The 27,642-nt window shown below is 40.3% G+C and overlaps 3 protein-coding genes across 9 annotated transcripts; 2 read left to right on the top strand and 1 right to left on the bottom strand.

Moving 5' to 3' along the window:
• Positions 1-16,743, top strand: LOC137106384 (F-box only protein 15-like). 6 transcript variants are annotated; one of them, XM_067489572.1, is made up of 12 exons: positions 3-1,106; positions 1,196-1,279; positions 2,841-2,945; positions 3,598-3,831; positions 4,381-4,581; positions 4,669-4,792; positions 5,598-5,680; positions 6,463-6,608; positions 7,217-7,341; positions 16,156-16,241; positions 16,445-16,506; positions 16,605-16,743. In XM_067489572.1, exons 1-11 carry the CDS (start codon positions 868-870, stop codon positions 16,461-16,463), a joined length of 1,446 nt encoding a protein of 481 aa, XP_067345673.1. In that variant the 5' UTR covers positions 3-867; the 3' UTR covers positions 16,464-16,506; positions 16,605-16,743. The 6 variants fall into 6 exon arrangements, 4 of the variants coding, with proteins under 4 accessions (XP_067345671.1, XP_067345673.1, XP_067345670.1 ...); XR_010911933.1 differs by lacking the exons at positions 16,445-16,506; positions 16,605-16,743 and adding exons at positions 8,505-8,619; positions 8,743-8,825 and having other exon boundaries at positions 5-1,106; XM_067489569.1 differs by lacking the exons at positions 16,445-16,506; positions 16,605-16,743 and adding an exon at positions 8,505-8,619 and having other exon boundaries at positions 4-1,106.
• LOC137106385 (pyrin-like) lies at positions 9,373-14,407 on the bottom strand. 2 transcript variants are annotated; one of them, XM_067489573.1, is made up of 4 exons: positions 14,166-14,406; positions 13,367-13,431; positions 11,760-12,048; positions 9,373-11,646 (listed from the first exon to the last, which is right to left on the bottom strand). In XM_067489573.1, exons 3-4 carry the CDS (start codon positions 12,037-12,039, stop codon positions 10,544-10,546), a joined length of 1,383 nt encoding a protein of 460 aa, XP_067345674.1. In that variant the 5' UTR covers positions 12,040-12,048; positions 13,367-13,431; positions 14,166-14,406; the 3' UTR covers positions 9,373-10,543. The 2 variants fall into 2 exon arrangements, with proteins under 2 accessions (XP_067345674.1, XP_067345675.1); XM_067489574.1 differs by lacking the exon at positions 13,367-13,431 and having other exon boundaries at positions 14,166-14,407.
• LOC137106386 (tetraspanin-8-like) lies at positions 16,731-27,575 on the top strand. The gene is made up of 8 exons (XM_067489575.1): positions 16,731-16,865; positions 23,306-23,368; positions 23,481-23,600; positions 24,319-24,393; positions 24,489-24,584; positions 25,119-25,229; positions 25,316-25,399; positions 25,544-27,575. The coding sequence occupies exons 1-8, from the start codon at positions 16,809-16,811 to the stop codon at positions 25,622-25,624; spliced, it is 687 nt and encodes a 228-aa protein (XP_067345676.1). The 5' UTR covers positions 16,731-16,808; the 3' UTR covers positions 25,625-27,575.
• Positions 27,576-27,642: the final 67 nt, after the last annotated feature.

Below are 27,642 nucleotides of genomic sequence, written 5' to 3'. Positions count from 1 at the left end.
TAAATAGAAGCCACTTAAATTTAAACCATGAGCAAAGGACATAAACAACTCGATCACAGGGAACTTTATGTATTGACCTCATCCAAAATAACAAGAGCTCACTGCGTTAGAGAAGTGGTGTTTGTTTAGACATGTTAATAGTCGTGATTTAGACGTCAGTCGCCTGACATCTAGTGGTTTGACTGCTATCGACCAGCCAGTCTGACTTTTATTGTGATAAGGGACCCTGACGCTGATGTCAATACTGTAGTCACAAATGATGAAAAAGCCGAATTAATGGTTTGCAAAGCTCTAATAATCTGTTTGATGAAGGAAGGAGAGGTCGGCAGAAAAAACAAAGCCTAGAAACATGGAGGGCAGGAATGAACATGTGGAGGATGAGGAAAAGTTACCACTGAGCATCAGTGAAATAAGAAAGGCACTGGAAAGTGACTACCAGGAAAAGAGGGGAAATGTTATATTAGGTTGAGTTTTCAAAGGACAGTAGAATAGAGAAGCAGTGTAAATGTCTGCATTATCTGAGGGACAGTGAGGGAACAGTGAAGACTTTAGCAGACACAAGATGGCAGCAACGGCACGCAAGGAGGCCAGCTGCCGGTACATCTGAAGAAGAAGAAGAAGAAGAAGAAGAAGAAGAGCGTGTTGTTGTTTTTTTATCTAACCTTTTTGTTTTATCACATATAAGACTGGATGGAACAGTAAAAAACGACATATAAAATAAAATCTCTAATTTGTAATAGCTGCGATGAAGAGACTTTGCCTGTAACACCAGAATGCAAGCTGCCGTTAAACCCCAAAAAGAAGAAGAAAACGACAACCGGAAGTCGTGTTCTCGCGGTGACTGCCGGTAAAAATGAACAATTTCAAATGGCGGCGGGACGTGGTGAATTTTTTCAAAGTCTGTTAGCGGGTTTGGAAAGGAAGCCCACTGTTTCTCCCCAGACAGGGCGACAGCAGGGTCATGGTGGAGGAAAACCCGGGCATGGTCGAGGACTGCCAGGTGCTGGCCGGGGACCTCCGAACCCCAATGGGGCACAAGCTTGCAGGCGAAGAAAGAAAAGAGGACCAAAGGCGGCACCGAGCTCTATTAGCATGAACGAGCGCAGGTGTGTTTGATTGAGAACTTCTGTCCTGTTAAATCATATTTACACGTTTTAAATGATTCGAGTTTACCGTTTATTTTTTTGTATGTCAGCTCTCAAGACCCAGTCACAGGGAAGAAGAAAGCAGGTCACCTCAAAGTGAAACCTTCCGTTTGTGAGAAGAACTTTGTAGAAAGGTTAGTCAAACGTTTTTAATCTGACGTCACAGGGATTTGTTTTTTCCAATTTCAATTTGTATAAAATGTTCAAAAAAGTAAAGATTCCGTTTATCAATTATGTATATTTTATTATTTAATTCAACATCTTCTCTTTAAACAAATATTATAAAGTCTGCATTTAAGGACTTTATTCACCTGTGTTTTACAGACTAATATTAGGTCTCTGCACAACATAACTAAAGCAAAAGCTTGTTCCATTCAAAACAGCTGGGGATGGGATGGGCTGTTCTGCCTTCAGTGTCTTGCCCAGAGACACTTCGACATGTAGCTGGGACCGGGGATCGAACTACTGACCCTGTGGACCCTTACCAACTGATCTACAGCCGCCCCCCACCATATAGTCTCAATCTCCTTAATCAAATTGAAACTGGGTTAAAGTTAAAGAAGAATGAACATGAAATCAGAAACTGCGATCACAGCTGAAATGATCACTTTTCTTAACGAGATTTGATAATGTCCTCTCCTGACTTAACCAAACTTAGCTTCTACTTTACCTGAGCTGTCTGCTGCGTCTCTGCTGCAGACAGGGGAACTTTGCTGAGCCCCGACCTCACTCAGACTGAGAGAGAAGAAGCTGCTGCAAGTATATTTTCTTATTCACTAATCTCAGTGGTGTCTTGAAGAATCCATACACAATATACTTGACTGTCCCCAGGACAGCAGGGCGCCATTAATTTGGACCCCTGCCTGCTACACATCGATGCACTAACCGTAAATCGATGTATTTTTGTAATAGATTACGTCGACGCGTCGCCCCACCCCTAACATACACTACTTGAAGGTCTTCCGAAGTTGAAAAAACATCTGTACAAGCGGTTATGTTGCGTTTAGGACTAACTTTTCAGCCCTTTACACTAAAATAGCATGTAGACTTATAGATCACATACTATATTTTCATGTAGGGAAAGAGAGGAAAGTGTAAAACTCTTACTCCCACAAAGGAAAAGTTAAAAATCAGAATAGTGAACTTTGAACTTTTCTTTTAAGGTTTAAACTTCAACAAACAGGATAGTGTTAAAAACCCAAAGTTACCCAACCAAAGAAAGCAGGCAAGTTTAAACATGTTTTCATTTAATTTTACTCAAACAATACTTTCATTATTGGGAATATGCTTCTGATTTTTAATCACCCACTTTATTTATTTGTCCTTTTGGCTTATCCTATGATCCTAACCTCAGACCCTATGTTCGGTTGGGAGCAACTCTGCCAACTGCGCTGCTGCCCTAATTCACCCACTTTGATCAGATGCTTCAATGGTTGTGGGCTGCTTGTTTTTTTTATGTTAACTGTTGACTAGTGATTTTTGTCAGACAAAAACAAAAACATTTGATTATGTTTACTTGGGATTTGGGAATTTTCACCACAATTGTTAGACTCTATAACCTGAACAACTAATATTAAAGGACTGTTAGCTGCAGCCCTAAAATCCCGATTTATTGTAGGTATGTCCATAATAAATCAAATACTGAAAAATGTTGGCGGTTCATATTAAATTTGGATGCTTTTTTATTTCTTTCAGGCTTCCTTCTGAGATTAAGGCAAAGATTCTCTCATACCTCGATGCCTCCTCACTGGTCTCCATCAGCCATGTCAGCAAACACTTCTACCAGCTTGCCAATGATGAGTAAGTTAGACGAAGTTGAAACAGGTCCTCATTAGCTAGGAAAGTATCTCAATAAATGTCATAAATTTCTACTAAAACCAGGGATTCCTTAAAAATGCTGAAATGCTGAAAGTTCTAGTTATGCAAACCATGTGCTCTTACCTTTTTCTGCCGTAACTTCTAAAGGACGAAGAATGTTAAGTTACATTCGCTGTTAAAGTTAAACTATAGTGCAAACCTCTTGTGCCTGCAGCTTGTTCACAGTGAAAGCCTTCCAGATACCTCCTTGTTTCATTCTTTTGTCAGATTTATGTCAGCTTTAACCATCAACTAGGCTGAAGTTACTGTGACACAGTAAACGCTGCTGCAAAATAGTTTTTCTTTGTGAAGCTTGTTGCAGTAGCTAGAGAATTTCTAATGTTATGCAGTAGCAGTGGGTTTAGTATGAGGCAGGTTTGTAGAGTGGAGGGATTTTATTATGAAAAAGCCTAAGGGCAGCATGGGATGTTAACTATTTGATTGAAAATTTAAGTTTTATATCTGCAAATAAGAAGAAGATTTTATTGAGATACCCATAGCAAAAACTGAAAAGGACAAGACGGCTTCAGTACACACAATAAGTGGTACTTGCCTGCAGCCAGCGTCTAGCTTTGTGAATTTTTTTTCACTGTAGTGTAATGTGGCAAAAGATTTACATGTCAGACTTTGGGAGTCAAATTTGGAAGCCGAAGTTGAATGATGGTGCAGTAGAGGAGGACCCGAGGGAGGTAGAGGATGAGACGGTGGGCCACTGGAAGAAGATGTACTTTAGAGCTGTGGCTGGACCAGAAGTGATCAAGTGGAAGAGAGAGCTGAGACACATCAGCCTCTACACTGGGCTACCTATACAGACAGAGTGGGTCCTCAGGTATGATCACATTTTAAATGCTCAGTTTGAATACAAGGTTTAGCTTAGCTGTACCACTGTCTTTCAGTTGAAAGCAATTCAAAGATTTATTACCATACTTTAAAGAAATTCCTCATCTACTTCTTAAGTCCTGAAGTCTCTACGTTTTTTGAATTTTTGGTTAAAACTCTGAAAGTAGGTCTGTAGTTAAGACAAGGTCAAGAAATGTTTGAATATTATTCTACAACATAAGTCACCAGTTAATACCCCGTATGTGCTATTTTTGAGTTATGTGCCTTAAAAAAAAAAAAAAAAAAAAAAAGACAAACTGAACTGTTTACTGAGGAAATGTATATTCCACCACATTTCTTCAACTTGATTGGAACAAGCTCTTGCATTAATTATATTGTGGAGAGACTTTATATTAGTCTGTAAAACACAGATCAGGTTAGGTCCAGCACCAGAAGATAAACTGTGAAGATTTTACAGAACAAAGAATAAAAAGGAAGCTAGTAAATTTCATAAATAGTGATTTATTATACTTCCAACATCGCTTGATTTTTGTTTCAGGAACCTGAATGTATGCTGGCATCTGACAGTGTGTGATTGTTGGGGGCAGGAGACTATGCTGCAGCAGAGCCGGGCTTATTTCTTTGAATCCTCTGTAATTGTCTGTTGGAGCGGAAGCAGCTTCCCCAACTACCATGACATCAACAGCATCCAGCTGCACGGAGTCAGAAAGGAGACCCCGAAGAGCCCCAAAGCCAAGAAGTAAGATGCCATTTTCTCCAGCTGTTCCACATGTCTTTAATACACTTCACTGCTCGTTTATCACAGCTGCCTTTTCTTGTCCATCAGGCCTGGCTGGCGCTCCCTGATTTTAAACCTGGATGCGAAGGCTCAGCCTGGACGGTTTATCGGCAGAGACAGACTGATCAAACTCATGCTTCTGCCATCGGGTGTCATGATAGGCATCTGGAGGGTAAACGTTCATAGTGCCCCTGAAACATTTCTTCTGTGTTTAGAAAAGTTTGGCATCTTTATTAGAATTTAGGTTAAAGCTTTTGTCTTAATATAACTATTGGCAAAAATTAGCTGGATATTTGATGATTTAACACGATCCCAGTGCTGTTGGTTCTAACTGTTGTCTAATCAACAAAAATGAGTGTGCACAGTTAACCCAGATGATACATCAAGTGGGTTTAAAGAACGGACATAACTGGATAACCTGATCCAGGATTAGAATATCCAGAATTGCTCATTTGATCTTGGATCTCTTAAGTCATGTACAAAGAACAGCAACTGAACCTCATTTCAGTTTCTTTGGCCAGCTGAGCAAGCTGCAGCCTCCTTCACACACACTGAACATAGACAGTCAATGAGGCGTGTGTGTGTGCTGAGGAGTGAAAATGTCCTTTATCTCGTGACAAAGTCGCTCAAGCCAATGTTTTAAGATTTATACAGGGAGGTTGTTTTGCCTCATTAGAAAGATTAATGGGGGTGTTCATTAAAACTGCAACATGCACTGTTACTTACAACCGTTTAGAAAGGGACATGTCAGAATGTCTGCTCTGAAAAAGACTATAACATTTACTATACACTATAACATTTATGTAACAAGGTGCATTTCCGAAAGGAAACTATGCATAGTTGTTGTGTCACTGGACACTTTCTGTACGTTCACTAATTTACCTTTTGTCCTGAAAATATTTCTAGTTGGCCATTTTTAATTTTATTCTGTAAACACAAACAGGAATTAAAATGAACGTGTATTCGTGTGCGTATAGGGTCAGAATCGCGTGGCCTTCATCGTGGTCAGTCTGCACTTCCACAAGCTGGTGGAGAAGAGTCTACTGGGATCTTCAAGCTGGTAAGTTCCTCGTGAATTCTGCTGCTTTAACTGTGAGGCTAAAGAACTTTCAGTATGTTCACAACAACAATAAAACACTCAAAAGTTCCATAATGCTCAGGCTGTAAGTTTAGTGGATTCATTATGATTCATTACTTTTTAATGTAAATGATCTAAATTGTTTAGTAACAGAAAAGTCAGTGTGTCCATAATCACGTGAGACTGGCCTTAGAAGAGGATCCACACAAATTCCATCCCTTGAAAACCTGTTTTGAGTTGATTCCCGCTGCATAGTAGCTACTATACAGAGCAGCTGTACTTGTACTTGATTGTACTTTCTACTTATCAGTGCTTTGGGTCTTGATAAGGCAGAAAAGTGTTATTAGTGCATTTATTCTGATTTCAGAGCAAGTTTAGTCTTAAATTCATATCACTTCAAATTTTAGTATATGTATTAGATCAGTTGGTTCAGATTAGATCTGTGAACTGTAAATGTGCCACAGAAGAATATAAATGATAATTATTAAAGTTTTTATGACTATGTCTGAGTCCATACAGGAATCTGTAAAGTTGAAATTCCAAATTCAAAAAGTCCCTGTGAATTCTACAAACCCTTCTGCAAATGGACCCACACTACTGCACTGAGCCTAGATATTTTTTTTCATTATTACATCAATGTTAACTTTAGGACACATTTTTTCTGTGCAGTTACATTCAGTTAAAGGTGTTGATTTAATCTGATAGATTTCTGATTTTTTTTTTTTTTTTCCTCTGATTTTCATCCTGTTTTGCCCTCACTGCAGCCCGTACTTTGAGCCTGTGGACAGACCACCTGTGGATAACTCGGACCCTGAGTTCGGTCTGCATGGTTACACTCTGCATTTTGTCTTGCACACCACCGGCACTGAGATCATGTCTGGAGGCTTCTGTAATCTGTCATGGCATCCAGGTAATCAGATTACTAAATTCAGTTCAATAAGTTTTGATGACTCATTCTTATACAATCACTTTTTTTTTTTTTTTTACATTTTGAGAATATTTTGCAAGAAAAAGCAGAAAACACACTCTAACAAAACCAATGCAGAAATAATAGACTTATCACTGTTTGTTGTGAATATAGTTCTCCTGTTTTGGCTAAAACTGCTCCTCTATGAATATTTTTGCATCGCTTTAGCCTTCTGTACTACTTCTGTACATACCAGATCTCCCAGTGCTCCCATTCACTGTCTAAGTATAGAACACATACCAGTGTGGTAAATTGATTACAATATTACATTTTTAAAATTTTTATTTTACAGTGATCTTATGTTTCCAATTCAGATCACAATAGAAAGAAGTAGGGACATAAATGATTGTAATCTCCAAATTTATACTAGATCTTTGAAAAAGGCCTCTTTATTCTAACATTAACCAGTCAAAAGTCAGACTTTTGACTAAAGATGTATTTATTTTTTGCGTTGTACTGCAGAATTTTCATTTTTTTTATTAGTCTTAAAATTTGATAAGTCTGGTTTTGATGTGCAATTGTAAAGTTTGTTGTATTTTGTCTGTGTTCAGCTCAGATCCAACGAGGACTGATGGAACTCAGGGTCATCGAAAGGACCAACTTCTCTCAGCATAGATTGCTGTCTGGAAACATCAAGCTGCCGTGGAAGAGCGAGGTGCTGGAGGGCACAGTTGAGGTAGATCTGTTCAAAAATGAAACACTCAGGACATTACACATCACATCCACAATGTAACACAGTGAAGAATCCCACCGCTAGTAGTGGTGTGATTTTTTTCTGCAGAATTTGATGCTCACAGCATTTTCAAAATGCAGAGCAGTGAGCTGGGAATGTGAAAAGCATTGGCTTAGTTTAAAGCTCCTTTCGTACATTCAGATACACAGGGTGGATGAAAAACAACAGATCATATGTTGATACTGGAATATAAAGTGTCCTGAAGTAAATGGTTCAAATATTCAGTGACTGTGTTGCTATTTAAAGTCTGTGTAATCTGTTACAGGCTTTGTCAGACTTGTATATATTAACCCTTTAAGACTTAAGCTTCTGTAGCAGAACGAAACATGAAATAAAAACCAAGTGAAAGCTTTAACATTTGCATTTAATTAAAAATTATGCCTTTGCCTTGGATTTATTATTTTAAATCCATAAATCAGTAAAATAACAAATGAAATACATTTGTAGCGTTGTAAAATAAGAACTGAAATTTCTCGGCATAAAAATAAGTGTCAGTGTAATCCTCCATTATCATCAGACATTAATAACATTATTTATCACCCTTATTATTATTACTATGATGTCATTATGAATGTGTCCATGGCTTTGTGGTAAGCTGTCGGGAAAAGCTATACTCTGGCTGGTTTCGTTTCTTATGCCATATTGAATGACATTGCAGCTTAAGGCAGCTCAGCCTTTACCTCTCTAACAACATAGGGGAGAATTCTCACTTTTCAGTTGGTCTTGAAATCTGACAGACTTGCTAAACTCTTTCCCCTCGTTCTCCCTAAGTCGCTAAGCCTTGATTAGCGGATCTGCAGTCACATTATAGTCTAGTTCTGAAATTAAATCTTTTAATTCACTGTTGTTCTAATGTTAAAAATAAGTGCATCTGTCATCTCTGGTCATCAGCCATCGTCATCGTGGCCAAAACACAAAACTACTACGAAAACTTCAGAGTGGTTCAACCTCAATCAGCCGAAAACGACTTTATATTGAACTTGTCACAGTTTGGCCATTGTGCTCGTAAACATCTGACGTTATTTTAATTTAGGCTCAGCTGTTGAGGGGAACGGGATCATATTCCTTTTCTTTTAAGCTCTGAGCCTCTTTTCTATATTGCGTAGAACTGCTGCATCATGACGCTGACTCTGCTGGACAACTTCTGGAAACCGTTCTGGTGCGTCAGCTCACCCATTACCATCAAGATGTCGAAGCAGCCAGTCTCCTTCGACTACGATGGTGAGCACTTTGCTATGAACTACCACAACCCTGACGGTCAGGTGAAGATGAAGCTGGTGTGGTTGAACGAGCAGAAGCAGTTCTTCCTCATCAGCCTCACGGTCTACGTTTCTGTTCTCAAAGTCAACAGACATTTCAGCAGAGCGTACTGATCCTGAACTGGAGCCCACCAAGTTTTGGTTCATGATTTCTACAGTTCCAATGCTGTGAGTTTGACTTTTTCTAACGGTTATGTTATTTACAGAGGTTTTCTCTAATTTGTTATGGAATGTTTGTGATGCTTAAAGAATGGTTCTGGGGCAGGAGAGGAGAATGTTAGAGCTTCGTGTTTATGGGCTGCTTCTTTAGCGGAAAGATTAAATCACAGAAATTCAGAGTGCAGGAAACTGCTGTTTTCAGTTGTTAGTCTTGTGGAATGAGAATAATACAAAATGTAATATGAATCAGTTAAGAAATAAAATTTCAATTATTTTATTTTCATCACAAACACATGGCAGAATTTCATGTGAATAATAAACTAAAAGTTGAACATACTCAATTCACAATAAATACAATTATTTAGTCACAAGATTTTTGTTGTGATTATTCAAAAATCTAAGTCCTAATCTTTGAATTCTGTGTTTTTTAGTGTTCTTCTAAGCTTTTATGCCATTTTGCCTTTCTGCCAAAAATCTGATTTACATTCAAATTGACAGATTCTGTAATTTTAAAGAAATCATTTACATTTTACCAGTAAAGACCAGTACAAACCACTGGTAGTACAGCGAATGTTTATTTGGCAGCAGTCAGTGTGTTAATTACACTAGATGTGTAAGGCAGGATAAAAAGACCATTGTTCCCATTCTACAAACATTTAGATGCAGGACATTAACCTGTAGACATCTATTTACGTCCACAACTTTTTTGCCAAGTTGCTGGTGTGGAGAAAAAAACAAATCTGGTTGTGGTGTATAGTTAGTAGTAGTAGTATTAGTATAGATTTGTTAGTAGCTGGTGTGTTGGTTGGTTCTTTGGATCGTTTAGTTAACAGTGACCACTTGGTTTATTAAAGCTCATGATTCTGGTGTAGTGTTTTTCCACCTCATGGTACTTGCGCGTCTCAGCCCTACTTGTTTGTACTTGCTTTTTGTACCATGTACTAGTACCTCCTCAATGTGGCCAGTTGCCATTGTGAGGCTTCATGAAACAGCTGTGGTGTAGTTGTCAGTGGAACGTCCTGGAACATCCGAGGATATTGAAGGAATTTCCTTGGTTTGCTGCTGTGTGATACGAGCAGAGACTGTTTTAGAAGAATACCGGTTGGTTCCTTCAAGGCGACGCAGTGGTTGATGCCCTTTTTTTTTAAAAAAAAAATGTTTTAAATATAGAAAACCCAAAGTGTTAGTGTTCAGCGTGCACTTCTTTATCTAACATTTAACAACTAGTTTTACCCAGAGCTTACAACTCGATTCAGACTCGGACCAAATTGAGGTGTGTAGAGTCCAACCTGGTCATAGATGGGTATGTTCACAGATTCACTTTCTGGCTGCTCTGCATGTGATGAGAAGCAGGATGAAATGCCCTCTGTGAGACGACCTCTGGAGGCAGCATGAGGAGGGTCAACCCTGACACACACACTAATTCAGTAGGAAATCAGCTCGTGCTACGTGATGTGTTGCACTCAGGCTGATTAATTGACCATGTTGAGTTTTGTAGCCCATTAGTAGTTAATATCTGCTACAGAACCGCGTGGACAGTGAATATGTTGACAAAGGTCTAATTGGATGTAAACAGTCATGTTTGAGTAAATCTCTAGCTTCAGGGGCTGTGCAAACTATTAACAATGACTTCTTGATTAAGCACCGACACCACATTGGGTGAAGACTTTAATTGCGGTTGGTTTCTGAAGATTGACAGAATCTATTGACCGGATAATTGGTTAAATCTAATCAATGTAATTAACTGAGGAGATTATAAGAGGAGTGCAATTTTCCCCACGATGAAGACCTGGACTGAACATTGGGTAGAGTTTCTCTGTGAAGGAGCAGCCAGAAAAGCAATGGAGAAGTTGTGCAGAATCTACATCATAAAAAGAAATGGAACCAGCCGTATAATCCACAAACACGCCCACCTTCTTTGGTGGACATTTGACACTGAGATTTGCAGCAGAAACCTTGTACTGATTTGAATTCCTTAAACAAATGGTCCAGTAGCCGTTCTCAGGCTTTGCATTGACGGATCCCTTCCTGTTGATAGACTCTTGAACAACACCTAAATCCCAAGACGTTTTCCCGTCCACCTGAACCTCGTAGTAAAATCTTCTAGAAGAGATGCTCTGCTTTCCTAAGACATTGATTGCAGGGTTAAATCTTTGTGGGTTATCGGGCAGATTTTGTTTTTTATCACCACAGTGAACTTGTTTCCCATCATCAGACAGGATGAGCCAGGGATTTGCTGTGTCAGGATCTAGAGTCACGTCCACTGCAAACTGCTGGGCCCTGTTCAGCTTGGCCTTAGCGAGCAGTTTGTCAGTCTCCTTGCTGAATTCTTCCTTCAGCCGACTCACAGCACTCCAAACACTCGGCTCATATGATGGCGGCTGGAGGCTGACTTCTGTGCAGTCCCTGGTAGGTGGAGGAGGATTCCGGGATGCATAGCTTTGAAGGAATTCACGGTGGTCCTCAATGCCCAAGAGCTGCTCCACCTCAGTGCTTCCCTTTGTCAGCTCAGAGATTTCCTTTTCCAGCTCTTGAATTAATTCTTCAGCTTGTCTTTGTGTTGTTTTCTGCCTTTCTTCAATCGCTTCAGTAAGATTTGCCAGACTTTTCTCAACAGACTGCAACAACACAGTGAAGACCTGCTTGCTGTGTTCAGTCTGCCTGTGTGCAGATTTCCTGCTGATCTCTGCGGAGCATTTTATTTCCCAGACCTTCCTCTGTCTCTCCTGTATCATGAGTGTTATCTCTGCCTTTGTTTCCCCAAGCTTAGCCTTCTTTTTTTCAAATTCACTTCTGAGAGGAAAAGTCTTCGTTTCATGGTTGTGCAGGTCTAAAATGAGGCAGAGGACACACATTTCATCAGACATTTTGTCAGGACAGATGCCTGTTGTTTGTAAGGTGTCAGATGGATGTGACACTTGTTTTTGCCTTCCTTCAATTTACCTTTTAGCCTTGTGCGAATGCTCAACAAATTCATTACCAGATCATTTCTGCTGATCTTCTCCAAAACCTTTATGGTTCTCTCCAGCGCTCTAGGTTGGCCATACTTTTGTACCATTAGATCCACTGTGTCTTGCCTGTCTGCTCTCTCCAGCTGGGCCTCTACAATGGCCAAGAAGCCTTCCAGGGTATCATTTTGCTTCAGGAACCACTGGAATTGCTTAAACTGTTCATCTCTCAAGTTTTCCAGAGTTTTCCAAAGCTCTTCCTTAAGATTTGTCATGGTAGTACCCTGGGAAAATAAAGCAAGTTGTTTTTAAAAATTGGATGATCAAACTGTTTGTGTTGAATTACTCTGCAAGATAACAAAGAATCCAGAAATCTATTTTTGACCCTAATGCAGAAAAGTATCTTCATATTCCACCTCTATGCCTCACTACTGGGATGTTTCTTATTTTTTTGTGGAGTTTGTTTTGTGCCACATGTAACGTTTGACTTATCAGTCCAAAGAAATGAGTGGCCACTTCTGCCAAGGGTCAGTATTTACACATTTGTGAAATTTTTTTAGTCTCTTCTGGGCCACTGTCATAGCCAAAGTCATTGTTTTTGTGTTGTCTGCCTGTCCACCCATATGCACGTCCATCTGAATTTAGTGAATGTGAACACAGTAATGCTTTGAAGGAAAATGTCCACAAACGTCCCCTTGGACCCAAGGAAAAACGAATGAAAGTCAAACGTCAAAGATTAAGCTAATTGTGAGCTAAGGTCTATCCATTGTTAGGAAAGCAATATCACAGGATCAGCTTGATGAAATTCAACTTTGGCATAAGGATCCACCAGGAATCAAGGATGAACTGATTAGATTTTCGTGGTCAGTCACTCCCTTCATATCCCTATGAAGCCATATCCCAATATTTCTCTAAGCCCAGCAACTATGAGGGCCTAAACACAATCATAGAAATTTTCAAAGGCTGTAACCAGACAAGTTTGATGTTTTACTGCAAGAGTTCATATTTGGGTGGAATAGAAAATGTTAAAACTGTCACATTGGATGTTTTATGGACCAACAGTATGTTTTCTGTTATTTATATGTCCAGTGTCTGTATAATGTATTTACAATATGTTTATGTTAAATGTCAACATGTTCTCATTATATCAATAGAAAATGAAGTCTGGTTGAAGTTACATTTCCCGTCACGAAGCTACATCTCCCCCCCCCCCCCCCCCGTTTTTATTTACAGATTACTCACATGCAGCATATTGTTTTTTGGACACAACTGATATGAGATGCACAAAATAAAAAAAGAAACTGGGAACTGGTTGTACATTGTCCCCCAGGGTTTGTATGTGAAGCTGTAAGTAAGTTCTGCCACAGTTTTAGGTTTTTGCTTCAGCACACTGAACCTTGATTGTTCTGGCTCTGAAAGTGCCTCCTTCACAATAGGAGCATTGCATAAGGCAGAGCAACTAAATGTAGATACAAATGCAAATAAGGCCCCAAAACCTCTGAAATATCTTCAAATTTTATCACAGTTTGCCGTATTCCTTTATAAGTGATGCTTGTATAAACGCAGTGTATTCTGTAGAACTGTGTCAAGCTTTAGTCTTACCTATTAAACTTGTCCAGGTGACGTCACAGAGGTCTGCCAAATCAAATCAAACTCACCTTCTCCACCTAAAAAACATGCCATTGTGACACAAGACCAGCCAGAGCAATCGGTTGTGTTAGGGTTACAGTGATACACTGAAGGATTTATGAAGCAGTCTGAATTCAGATCAAATCACATTGCTGACATAGAAATGGTATTTTGGTGGAAACTGGTCATTCATCAAGCTCAGCTCAGTACAAATGCATTTATAGGAGGAACAGGAAAAGCAGGATTACTCAAACAAAGTGGGATCTGTACATTACCAACTGCCATGGGACTAAGGGAGAGTGGCTGGCGAGTTTTTCAGGTTTGTCTCATAATAGTATTCATTTACCAATGTATACAATTACCAGAATCCATTCTTTTTGTTGTCATCTGTCAGACAAAGAAACGGCTGCTTGTTAGGGTGTCGGCTCTGAGATGGTGCTTGTTGGGGGACAACTGGACTTGCTTGAAATTCTTGATCTGAGAGGCTTCTGCTACCCTATGTGGAGGTGGGCACTAATCAGGAGTTAAAACCATGAGATGGAAGACGCCAAAATCATCCTCTAACCATAAAATGATTGATTCTTTTAACAGAGAGCATCAAACATGGCGCCTGCTACCTTATTTCAACTAAGCAACAGTAAATTGTGTGCAGATCAAACTCCAGCTGTGAGGCCATCTGGGGTTGGATGATAATCAGCTGCAAAAACTGAGCTGAGTTAGATTTAAATGCCAGTGGGTTTTGTGCTGATTGCCATAAAGTCTGCAGACTTACCTGTGGGTCTTGTCTCTGGAGTCCTGTACCAGTCAGTTAGCATGTGGTGAGAAGAAACATTTCCGAGTCAATGCAAAGGAAGTGTTTGCTCAGTGCGTTGTAATGACCAACAGACGTCACTAGATGGTGATAAAAACTCAAAGTTTAAAGGTTTTACTCTTCATTACCATCCAGACGTGTTGAAGCTCTTCTATAACTTCAGCTTTACTAGGAAATCTGATTAAAATGATTTAAACCTTTTTAAAAAAGGTACCAGGCCACGATTAGTTTAATTTAGTATTTGTACATGGAAGTACTTAGTCACATTAAATCAATTTCCTGCTGAAGAACCTCCATTCCATCATTTTGTGATTATTTCTTCCTATTTTGTTGTTTTATTTTCTGTAACTCGGAAAAAATAAACATGATTATTTATCTGGGACGAACTCGGAAAAAACTACTGAATAGTATAAACAGAGAAGGCAATTAAAGAAAATGATTAAAGTAAAGTGAAGAGACGACAAACCAGTTGTAAGTTGCTCTTGAGTGAATGAAAGTGGGCGGTGGGTGAAGTGGAGTAGTTCACTGATTTAATGTACTCTCATGTACATAAACATGACACCATCAGCGGCACGTTAACATGTTAATATTGACCTAATTCCATACTCTTTCTATGTCGTGGTGATTGTTGGGGAATGCAGGCGCCATCTTGTGAGGTCTAGAGTGGTAAGAATGGGATACTAGTATATCTTATGTTTTTTCTAAACGTGCCCAAATGTGATGGAGGGACAGTACCTGGAGAAAGGAAAGCGCTTTGATCCTGTTCAGACAAATGAATTAATGCATGAACATTTTCCCATCGACTTTAAATCTTCTGATTCACAAGCCAGTCACGAGTACAGTCACGCTCACAGCTGAAGGCCAGTTCTGGTCAAAACGTTGGCGATATTAATAAACTGGAGTCTTTGTTGAACTCGGTTGTGGCCAACATTCACACAGTCGCTGGGCTTTTAATGTGGAGAGTTTCTCACTTCTACATTGGTTAAAAAGCCCTAACTTTTTTTAGGCCTGATATCATGTTGTGTTTTTGAGTGTGTTTGTCCTAAACTGCCCTGAGACACTTTTTTTTTTTTAATAAAAAGCCGCCAACAACAAGTGAGTTTTGTGTTTGTGTGATACTAAAAGCAGCCGAATCTACAGAAGGTGAAAAAATGTGTTGTGCCGCTTTCCATTATCTGCAGGTGCATTAGCTGTAAATCTGCTCCACCTTAATTACAAATATCAGGAGTGTGTGATAAAGTCATAAGGGAATAAAACACACAAAGTCTTTTGTACAGGATTTGTCACATTATTTCCTGTAACTTAGTTTGGATAGAAATGACATTTACAAACACCCCAGGACTGTTAAAGTTTAACAGGAGAAACATGCTTCACTAAATGTCACGTCACTGACATAAAGACATATAATATAATATAATATAATATAAGTCCTTTATTTTTTATCAGATTTGTGTCATAATTCCTGGCAGTGAAGCACAGTCCTCCAGGTGGATGTTGTCTGTTGCATCGAAGCATTAAGCAGCTTTCCAGCATGTCAGGATTCTGTCACTGGATATTTAGCACCATAGACCAAGTGTTGCTGAGGATGCTGGGGATGTGATTGTGCACGAAGGTATTATGAGCTGTTTGAGCCACTGCACATGTACAAGTGTTTCTACGGCCTCTGCAACGGCTTTAAAGGTATAAAACCTCAGGTTGAGAGTAAAGCCCCTCCCTGTTTGTGGTTTGAGGGCTGAGCCAGGTCCAGCTCTCTGAATCCATTCATGATACTTTGCTATAAAACCGTTTACGTGATGATGCTGACACCAGATGAAAACACAGATTCCACTGTGTGAAAGCCAGTTTAATGGTTGTCCATCAACAAACCTATACCTGAGGGAAATTTTAATACCAAAAAGTTTGAAGGTTTACAGATGTTAACACATAGAAAATGTCCTTTTGTTTAACTCAGGATACAGACGGATGCTGGGACCAGGTTCCCTCTAACAGTTTTTGTGCATGGATGTTGACTTTGGCTTCACACACCCTGGACCCAAGGTTGGTTGAGCATGATTGTTTTTTTAACCTCTACTTTATAATTAGTACCAAGTGACACAGACCTTGCTGGGAAATAAGGTTTTAACTCGCAGCTAAACAGAAAATTATGACAAAAGTTTCATGGAACTTGGCTGAACAGACATGACCTGTAAAAGTCTTCACTGAAATGTTTCTTTTCAAACATTTTAACATCATCTGTGCAGAAAAAGAGAGTGTGAATAATGGCTGAATACACACCTGCTCCTTAATGGGCGATAATCATCAGGTGAGCAGAGGATTTACAACAAATGTGTGCAGGTTAGAGATTGTTGACACAAGATGAAATGAAGCAGCAATGAGAAAATAAATTGTGCCGAAACCCAGTTGACAGGAAAGCAAAGGAGGACGCAGGGCGGAGCAAAGGAGGCCGGACAGAAAAGGGGGATGCACCCTCAGTGATAAGAAACAGGTGGAGCAGGCTGCTCTGCTTTAGGAGCCTGAGGGAGTGAGTTTCTCTGTGTCGGCTTCATTGTGCAGGAGGCTCGTGAACGAGAAGTAGCTGAAGGGGGAAAAAAAAAAGGAAGAAAAATGGCTGTGAATCGCTGCATCAAGTACTTGCTCTTCTTCTTCAATCTTCTCTTCTGGGTGAGTCTGCACAACAGAATGTTTTGTGTTTTAGCGACACTTGAAACCTAATTGCTAATTGAAGTCTTGAGCTGTGTGGCATCTTGTGTTGGACTTGTCTTCAGAGCTGAGACCCGCTGGTGGACTCTCATTCTTTTCTTACTCATTTTTCACCTTTTTAAACAGACCTTTCTCCTCCTGGGTAATTACATTGTCTGTGTGTGTTGACCTTTATACAGTGTGTGTGTGTGTGTGCAGTACACACTGAGCTCTTTGTGGTTGGGCTGCTGTCATTTCAGTCATGTCAGCGATGTAGAACAGGTTGTGGTGGCTCCATTATCTCTCTGTGCCGCCGCTCCCACTACAAGCAAACATTTCCCAGTTTCAGGGTGTGGCCCACTGCTTGGCATCTTGTCAGCCACCTTTTTCTGAATTTTTAATCAGCCTTTTATTTAATCCATGCAGAATGCAGCCAACAACGTCCAGGAGCACATTAGACAAAATGAACACGATGTCAGAGTTTGGAGTGTGTGTCGGCTTCTTTGGCTCGGTGGAAAGTTCACTGTACATCCCTGTGTTTCCTGATTCGCTCAGGGAGGCTCCCCATTAAATCCACCTGTTCACTCTGGGTTAATCTAAAGCTCCACTCACACAATTTGGATTAAGTTGTTGCTCAACACAAAGCTGCGTTAAGGTTCGTTTGAGCTCCGCTTTACAAATGTATGTTATGTCTGTTGCAAGATGGAAAGAAGCAAAGTACTTTATGAAACTTGGGTTGTTGTACGAATTTTAAAATGTAGAACAATGGGTCACGTGACGTATCATTAGGACGTGGTGGTTTTATCACCGGTCGTCGTTTGGTTTGGAGTTGCTGTGACTGAAGGCCCGATACCAAAGGGGCCGTTAGAAAACCCACAAATGAAGTGCAAAAAGAGGGACCCAGTCTAAGCCCGGCCTAAGAGCACCGGCTTTGATTTGTGGGACCTGCATTCCCCAGGCATCAAAAAGCAGGTTCGTCAGCTACTTTGTTACATGGTGACGCTTCCCTGTTTGCATCTGCGATGAACTCTGAGCTTCCAGTGTAGTACAGTGGAAACACTGACGCAGTATAGGAAGTGAAGAGGTTTTCAGGACTCTCCACAGGAGACCAGGGTTTGACTCTAGTGCGAGAGGTTGTGCGTTTTAATGATGCTGTGGAAAGTCACTGTAGAGTTTGGTCTTTGTCCCGAACACTAACCCGTGTTGTCTCTTCACGTAACCTTGAAGTTGTTGTCGTTAACCCTAATGCAGTTTTTGTGTGTATGTGAAGTTTGATTGATCCAATAGTTTGATACCCCAAAGTTATGACTCTGTGGGATGAGAACGTGTTGGGTTTTTACCCGAGTAAGCTCCGATCCACAATCTGATCCACCTGGAACCAAGAACACCAGTAGATACAGCGGCAAAGTACTGAGAATGTAACTTCACAGACAGTAAAATAATTTGTCCATATGCTTCAAAGACCTTTCTGTGAAAATACTGAATCACAGCTGGCATGTATAAAAAAAAAAAAAAGACTTTCCTTATTATAACTGACACACTAACGACTTCAGAGGCTGAGGGATTTTGCCAGTATCTCCATTTGTGTGACGCAGCCTGATAACAGCAGTTTCCAAACCACCTTTGACGCAAACTGGTTTGTTTGACGCCAGCGCAGCACTTCCCAGGTCTTTGCAGTCTTATTCAGACTCAGATGAGCTGATTGATCAGGTTGATTTCTGTGTCTAATGCGGACAATTACTTACTATGAAGCAAAGGTTGTGTAACTTTTGACGAAATGACAGTTGTTGTTAGCCTCAGATTTACAACAACATTTCACATCTATGAGCTTATGGTTTGTTCACTGGAAGCAAATAGATACAGCAGCTCAGCAGAGGACACATTTGTTGCTTCCTGCCTCGGCCTCATTAGAAGAACTAAAGAGCGTCTTGGGATAATGCTGGGAAATTCAATTAATTTGAAAAAAATGATGCAGCTAATAATGTACAGTAGTTCTCCAGCTCTGTTTCCTCAAACTTGCATCAACTGATTGCACTAATTCCACTAAGACAAGCTTTCTTCTACCGTCTTTGCCTTAAAATGTAGGACTTCCAGGTGCTTCTGAACTCCGACCTTTAAAACATTGGCCCCTCTGTAGCTTTGTATTCTCAAAAACAAACCTTTTGCTGTTTAAACGTCGGCCCTGCTGCCTGCTCGAGTTATTTCTGTCCTCTTATGCTCCCAATGTTTCCCAATCGATTCTAACCTGATTCTCGTCTCTCGGTGGACATGGTGGACATGATGTCTTTTCGTTAGGGTGGGGAAGGCTTGTTATTTACTTGGCTATTTAACCTTTAAAGCTTTACTCTTCAGTGGTTTTTCAGTTGCTAATTGATGCTGTAGAAAGACGTTTGTTGCATGTCTTTGCTTCAGGAAGTCATTGTGAAGTTGCCAGTTGTGAAACTCCTGTAGTGAGCAGTGATTCAGATGAGGAGCGATTCATCACAATCAGCGTCATTCTTGGCATTCAGCTCATTCAGCTCCTTCAGTCTTTGTTTGCTTTGGCGTGTTTTGTCCTGTGTCACTGCAGTGGTTTCTGGGGATGAACTGCTTCAAACGTGCACGTGTTGTCGAGCGCGTCCTGGTTTAATGGCCTGTTAGAGCAGAGATGGAACTGATTATGTGCAGCTCTCTTTCTGTACATTAACCTTCCTGTTAGCAGAGTGCATGATTGATCCTGTCTTTAGGGACCATTGCTGCATAGGAAAGAGGTGTGTTTAGCTCAAACCACCGCTGGAAAATGAAGTGGACGTTCAGGAGCTGTGTGTGTGTGTGTGTGTGTGTGTTGGACTTTTAATTTGTTCCTTAAACTTAAGTCCACCATCTGACACCATGTTTCCCACTGTAGTGCTAACGGCTACAGGTTAATGTACTGGAACAAGCCTCTGAGGAATTATTTGAATGTGAGACAGTCAATGACTCATTAGCCTCAGTTTAATTTCATACCTAGAAACGGGTCAGAATTTCCAGTATTTCTCCTTCTTGTGTCAGACTTCCTGCCATTCGTAGGTGCTCAGTATTTGCTAACACATTATATCTCAAAGTACCTGCGTTCATGTTCTCTGCTCAGGCCTTTGTTAAACTAAGGTTTGTGGATTATTTGTGAACGGGTCTTTAAACACAGGACTTGTCCACAGGTGGAGACATTTGACATTTGATTCCAGTGATGCTGTGTGGCTATGACTCAGAATCTGTGTCCTGTGCCAAGACACTGAACTACGAGTTGACCCAGTCATCAGTGTCCTGTACATGTAGGTAAAATGAGCAGTTCAAACGCTGTCTTCATTAAGAATCAGCTCAGGTTAATATTGGAGCACGTGTGTTAATCATCAGCCTGGTTGAAATGCACTTGTTAGTACACAGGAGAAATGTGAACCCTGAGGAGTTTCTCAGGCTCTGACTGCACAGACCTGAGCTGTCAGTCTCATCACTGCTGTATTATTGTGTGTGTGCTAAAAGATTAACGACAGCGTTTCGTCCGATGAACTTGAACGTTAAAACCCGCAGAAGAGTTTCTACAGTTACAGTGACTCGTAGTGAGTCACTGCCCCGTCTTAGGTTTAATGGAGAGAATGAGCAACACGTGGATGGATTGACCCTGTAATTAGTCTTATTTGGATGTTTTCTTTAATTTGAAGTAGGAAGAGTGAATGCTGGCCTCAGTGTTGTAGTTTGACATGAAAGCCAACAGGGACAGTGCAGCAAACATACTGAAACTGATGATGTTGTGCCACACGACAGATTTGTTGATGAAAGAAGTGGAAATGAATGAACTATTTGTTCGTTGTCAAAGGCGATAATTCTGTGTTTATTATTAAGGTCATAGCTGGTGGTGCTGTCATACTCGTGCTTTATATTAGACATGGTTCTAATGTTTTGGCCCTACTTAAAATGAGAAACCAAATTATGGCTTGAGGGGGAAAAAACTGCTGATTGCAAATGATGTGGACCTTTTTCCCCACTTTGCTACTGCACAGCCTGCTCAGTTAGCCGGTTACACAGGATAAATGTTTGCTGAACTTTTCAGGTGTGTAACGTTTCCATTCCACCTTCCCATGGTTAAAGCTGCAGGCCTCCTCTGCAGAAGGCTGTGCATGGATTGGATCCTCTTTAAATCTGTGCTTTGTAATTTTCGTGTCCCTCAGTGTCTTTGGGAGCGGGTCAGGGTCACACACAGAACCAGACTGACTGGTCACAGGAAGAGGTGCAAGCGAGGCCCAGGGGGTAACACTTATTTATTTCTCCACCCACTAAAGAACTGAGTCACACTGTTGTGAAAGACTTGGTCACTGTTCCAAGCATTTGCACCGATTTCCAGCATCCATACGAATCCTTGATGAGTGCGGATAATCAAAAGTAATCCAGAAAAGTAATTGTTACCCACAGCTGCTAACTAATCACTGCTGTAATCCAGATCAAACGTAGGTCCTCTTCACTGTCATGTAATCACTGATACTAACTGCAGTAAGTGGCTCAAGCCAGCAGCTGTGAGCAGAAGGTGTGTTTTTTTTTATTTCCTCTTTCTCAGACCTGTGATGGTAAAGTCGCTCTGCAGGTTTCTTTGTGTTCTTGTTACTAACCTGTGCTGTGACGCAGGCTTGAATCTCAGATTAAACCTTGCGACAAAGATCTATTCCTGTTGTTGGTTGTCGATACTGTAAAGTAACGTGACCACTCAGAGGTAAACGGGAGGAAAAAATGGAAAAATGTGTAGACAAAACAGAGATGGGGGAGTGGAACAGTGGGGGCAGCTTTAGTTTCTGTTATGCTCACACTCTAGAACATGAGGGCAAGACCCAGTTTATCCTCTGGCTGCGTCACCACCAGCAGGTGTTTTGTTTGTGATGGGAGCAAACTTAAGTCCCAAAATGAGTTTTGTTTTTTTTTTGTTAAGATTAATTTAAAGAAAAGAGAAGAAACTGTTGTCTTCATCGTCTTTACAAATTCTTTAGGACATTTTAAATAGTGTTGTCTATGGTATTTTGCTTCTTTTAGCAGTGTTCTGCCTCTTCTGTGGCTCTTTGATGTTTTCTCCTTGTTTTGTCAGTTCTGTAGTTATTTTTGCTGTGAGTCTCTGTAGTTGCACCGAATTCACTGGAAATTGAATTGTTGCAATTGCAAAATCCCAAACTCTTGGGTAAACGGATAATATAGTCAGCAAAGGGAAAAAAATACATAAAGATGCAAATCATTGTTTTGTTATTAATCCAATATCATTCATAATCATTAGTGCTTTAACTAGTAAATGATTAAAAATGAAATTTCCAATACATCTCTTTTAAAACCTGACCTACAAATTGTTCTAAATCTTATTTTTCCAGAAAATAAAAATTAAACGTTGCCTAGAAAGAGAATTTACCTAATCAGTTATCACAGTCGTCGTTTCAGCTCTAAACGTCACTCGAACTGGAAAACGTTATTAACGGCTTCAGTAAAGTTCATTAAATGGTTTATTAGTACTTTGTTATAAGCCATTCGTGAGAACGTTTGGGTTTCTTATGTTTTGACAGGCTCTTTTTATTATGCCGGATCAATAATAAACTATTAAACAATAACTATTTATTGCAGTTGATAATCCGTTTATTAATATTACCAAGAACTGTATACAGAGATAAATTATTACATCATGGTGTAAACTAGTTCAAATTACATTAAATGGAAAAATGAAGTCAAAGGTTAAACTTGAGCTTATTCAGATATTGTGTATAAAGGCTCCGGCCAATATTTTACTCATGTTAAAATAAACAAATAACTTAAATTCACGTTCAAAACCCACTGTTTATCAGGCTAAAGGACAATTTCCATAGAAAACAAACATTTTTTAAAATGATATATTTAGTTTAATAATAAAAAATCACAGTGACCAAAGTACAGCTCTGATTTTGACCAAAAAAAAAAATCCATAAGCTCAGGATGGATCGTTCTCGTCCACATTATCCCAAAATTTGAAGCTGTGCGTTTGTCTCCATGGAAACACTGTCCATGATTGGTGTCCACTTTTCCATCTCCCCATCTGATGCGTGTCCAAAGCTCTGAGGATGAAATATTAATGCAGATAATTACTCGCTGTAGCGGTTTGTGGCTCCTAATTGTACTGCTGTTGAATAATACATGGGAGTCGTGAAACCGGACGGGTCCACGTCTGTGGTTCTGCAGAAATGTAACGTGTTCATGTGCAGATTCAAGGAGAGAAACTCTTCACAAACCTGATTTCTGACTTGTTAATATTAGACGGACAGCTTCTAAACTACACTGAGGTTTATCCCTGCTGTTTACAAGAAATGTGTGTTTAGTGACTTTTGTAACTGCAGTTTGAGCTGCTGCAGATTTCATCCACCAGATGTCGCCACATGCACATTAACATGAATCTCCTGTGTTTACAGCTGAGTGGCTGCGTTATCCTGGCTTTGGGCATTTACATCAAAGTCAGCCAGAGCAAAAACCCGGTGAGACCCTCTCATGACTTATTTATGAATTAAAGCCTTTTCTCTCTGCTGCTAACAGCCCTTTGTCAGTTACACAACATTTACTCTAGTGTTTTACTGCTCCTGTCTCCAGCTAACCAGTGACTATTCTGGTGGGGTGGATCTGATCATCGCCATTGGTGTGATCATCATGGTGCTCGGATTCCTGGGCTGCTGTGGAGCCATCAGAGAGAACCGCTGTTTGCTGCTGCTGGTAGGAATCTTCACATTAATATCTGTTATTACCTAAACCAGCTCCTCACATCTGGAGGGGTTTTAAACGACCTTAATCAAGGGTAGTTTTCAGGTATCACCTTGACCTCAGAAGGGATTTGTCATAGAACTAATACTAAGACCCACAAAGTACAAATTATTGTTACATGTGTTTTTTTGGAGTTTTTCAGCTTTCAGCTTGTCCCTTCCAGGGTCACCACAGAATTTGTGCCAGACACTCTTCCTGTGGCAACCCTCCCATTTACTCTGGGCGAGATTCGAACCTGTGGCCTTCTGTCTCCCAACCCAATGCCCTACCACTGAGTCACCAGGCCCCCTAGAGTTAGAAAACACAACCCTTTTTACAAATCCGCCTGATTATTTTTCTCTCCCTTAGACCCTACAACCTGCCTCGTTTAATCCGGTTCAGTGGATCTAAATCATTTTCCCCTTTGGTGCACTTTTGTTTGGTTTGTTGGGGGGGGGGGGGGGGGGGGGGACAATATTCTGCACTGAGACCCCCTGACTGGATGTGGTCCACAACAGCAGGTTTTTGCTTATTGGCTCATTGACAGCTTGTCCGGTTAGTTTGAAATGAGCTTTTCGGTTGTAGCCTGATTTTCCCACAGCAGTCAACTGGGAGAACACATTGGGAGAAACATGCAGATTAAATGGGTGATTTGTGAAAGATTAATGTGCCTCCTTCTGTGTTTCCTCAGTTCTTCATCAGCCTCCTCATCATCTTCATCCTCCTGCTGGCGGCAGGCGTCCTGGGAGCCGTGGGTTCGAGTAAGGTAAAGCTGGAAGTCTCCATATCACCTGCAGCCTGTTCGGTTTAACATGAGGTTCAAACTTCATTTTTCTTCTGGGGGTTTGTCTGTGTTTTTAGGTGGACGAGTGGGTGAACCAGAATATGGAGAAACTGCTCCCGCTGTCAAATCAACCAGCTGAAGTGAAGGACAACCTGAATGCATTGCAGAAGGAGGTAATGGACACAATGACACGTGGGGGCCTGGATAGATTGTCTCAAATTCATGAGCATCAGAACAAGTGAATTCAGCGGTGATGGCAAAATGAAGCCTCATGTCATGCAGAGCTAACGTTACACATCTGGGGGCCAAAGTTTGCATAACAAGTTCATGTTCCACAGCAGTTATTATAGAGGTGTAGAGACTATTAATATTGTTCATCCTATGCACTTGTCAGAAAAACGCTCGACGTGACAATAAAAGTCTGAATCTTTAAATTTATTTAAGTCCAGAGAACAAACTTTATCCCAAAAATACATCCCAGACTATGTTCCTTCTCTCTGTCCTCCCATTTCAAAAAATGTTAGAAATGGGAGGACAGAGCTTAGTTTGGCCACGCCCCCTTTTTGCTTGAAGCTTGGTTGCCATTAATGTTTGTTTCTACAAACCACTAATTGAGATTTAAATTGACTTAACACTGTAATATTTGCATTATTTATTGAGACACAGCAGAGAATATTTAACACTTGTCTGAAAATGTTTGTCTGCAGCTGAAGTGTTGTGGGATCCTGAAAGGATCGGCAGACTGGGACCAGGTCCCCGAGTCCTGTCGCTGCAACAGCACCGTTCCAAACTGTGGATCCAACGGTTTCTACAGCACGGTGAGTGTGAGACTGGAATGTTCTGCACCATTATATTCTTGTGAAAACAATGATTAAACCATTTATGTTGTGGCCTCGTTCTGCAGACCTGCACCACCCAACTCATCAGTATGATCAAACAGAACATGCAGATTGTGCTGGGAATTGCCTTCGCCATCGCCGTCCTGCTGGTCAGTGCACACACACACACACACACACACACACACTGCAGGAGGAGTGTAAGAAAGTTAGACAGAGTGAAGCTTGTTTGTACTTTGTTTAGGAGCAGCATCAGGACCTGGAGCACTGACATTAACTTGTTTCTCCCTCTGCAGATTTTCGGGATGGTTTTCTCCATGGTCCTCTACTGTCAGATCGGCAAGAAGGAAGGAGCCACCCGCCCTGCCAACGCCTGATCCTCTCTCCCCTCCCCTCCTTCCCCTCTCCCTCCTCCCCTCTCCTCTCTTCCCTCCCTGTAACTTGGGCTTTAAATGTAAATGAACACACTGATGTTAGCACTACAGCCTGTGAGTGGTGACAGTTCTCCAGTTAAAGCAAATTGATAATCATCCTGTTACAGCTACGATAAAAGATTTCACAATAAATCAGTGTGTTTCCATTTTTATCAAAGTAACATTGGCACCATGTACAAAAGCACTAGTCTTTGTTCACATCAGGCCTCAAGGAACAAAATTAACACTAAAGCTTTATCTTGTCTGTCAGGCAAAAATGTATCAATAAATCAGTATTTTATGAGAAATGCTCAAACAAATCTGTTTTCATAATTCCACACTAAAATCCTACTTTGACACTGGTATTTCTACCATTTTTTTAAAGCAGCACTGGCCTATGGACATATTGCTTTAACTGTTGTGTGCTGCCATATGTGGAAATATTAAAAAATTCTCAGGAAGTTGAAGTTACGACCTTTTACTGTCATATAAAAAAACCTCAAGTTTAGCACTGCTTCAGATTTAATATTAGACTACTCGCACTAGCCAATTTATTAGGTACACCTGGACAATCTAATGCAATCCAGTAAAGTGGCAAGTGTTTCTTATATTAAATGTTACTACTTTTTTTTTTTTAATTATAGAAGTTTGGTAAAAACTTTAGATTGTATCTTAATGCTGTTGGATTTATAAATAAAATCAGTTCTATGTTTTTGTTTTTCCCCATCATCTTGCAGACGTGGACTAAATTGTACCCTTCCATGAAAAAAACCTACAAATTTCTCTGAAGTAACTTGAAATTGAGAAAATAGTCAAAGTTTTGGCATCTGAGCGGCTCTGTAATAGATGAGCTGCCCACAAAACTGAAAAGGTCAAACCGCCGGCAAAACTTGCAGGTGGAACAACTTTATTGGATGAGCAGGGTGTTTCGGCCTGTAGTCTTCATCAGTAAAATAGGAAAAGCTAAAAATAACCATTGGCTATTTTTAGTTTTTCCCATTTTAGGGTCTTTTTTTACTCTGACTTACTGATGAAGGCTACAGGCCGAAACACCCTGCTCATCCAATAAAGCTGTTCAACCTGCAAGTGTTGCCGGCGGTTTAATCTCAATACATGACAAAAGAGATCTAGGTAACAGGAGCTGCAAAGTGCACCACTCCCTGCTGCTACTTAACTTCACGGTAATATCTGTAGTGGTAAAAGTGGACGCCATGACATCTCCCCAGAGGTGAAGCTGTGTGGATCACATTTCCTAAAAAGGTCAAACATGGAGGGAGGGGGGCAGGATTTATGACCTGGACTGCAACTTCATCCATCTTTAACTCTACAGATATTACCATTAAAATTAAAGAAGGAGCTGTGAGTGTTTGCACATTATTACTCGTGTGATTTTCAACTGCTTATACAAAGCTGTTACTGACATTATCTTATCATAATTCCACACGGGACAAGCAGTGACCACTATTCTTCAATTAAAATAGTCTGAATGTCAAAAATTAAACTCTTAATATCTATTGGCAGTTTTATGATGGAAGGGTACCAACAATTTTGTCCACATCTGAGTTTAGTTTGGGAAGTATCAAGTGTCATACTGTAAAGTTTTCGGTTTGCTTTTTTTTTCCTTTGCTGTACAAACTAGGTTAATATATAAAGTTGCTACATTATAACTTTGGGGGTAAAATCTATATAATAAATTGGGGGTGAAATAAAACCTACCTTGAATAGACATTTTCTGTGGACCCTCCCTCATGACTGGACTCTGAAGGGCATTCATCTGCATGCTGTGATAAAATATAACAGAAGTCATTAGTTTGCTGTTGCTGACGTGTTCTTTGTGCAGCCTGCTTTTTAAATGTTAGTTTTTTATAACTGTTGCAGCTGTTAAAATACAATAAATGATGATGGGAAACTCTGACTGCAGCTGTCTGCTTCTGTGTCACAGGTGAAATACCTTTTCTCTCGGGGTCAAAGCTCTTCAAGCT

This window comes from Channa argus, chromosome 21 (assembly GCF_033026475.1).
Source record: "Channa argus isolate prfri chromosome 21, Channa argus male v1.0, whole genome shotgun sequence".
In the NCBI taxonomy this organism is placed as follows: domain Eukaryota; kingdom Metazoa; phylum Chordata; class Actinopteri; order Anabantiformes; family Channidae; genus Channa; species Channa argus.
The sequence above is the reverse complement of the archived record's forward strand: the minus strand, read 5'-3'. Positions and strand labels throughout refer to the sequence as shown.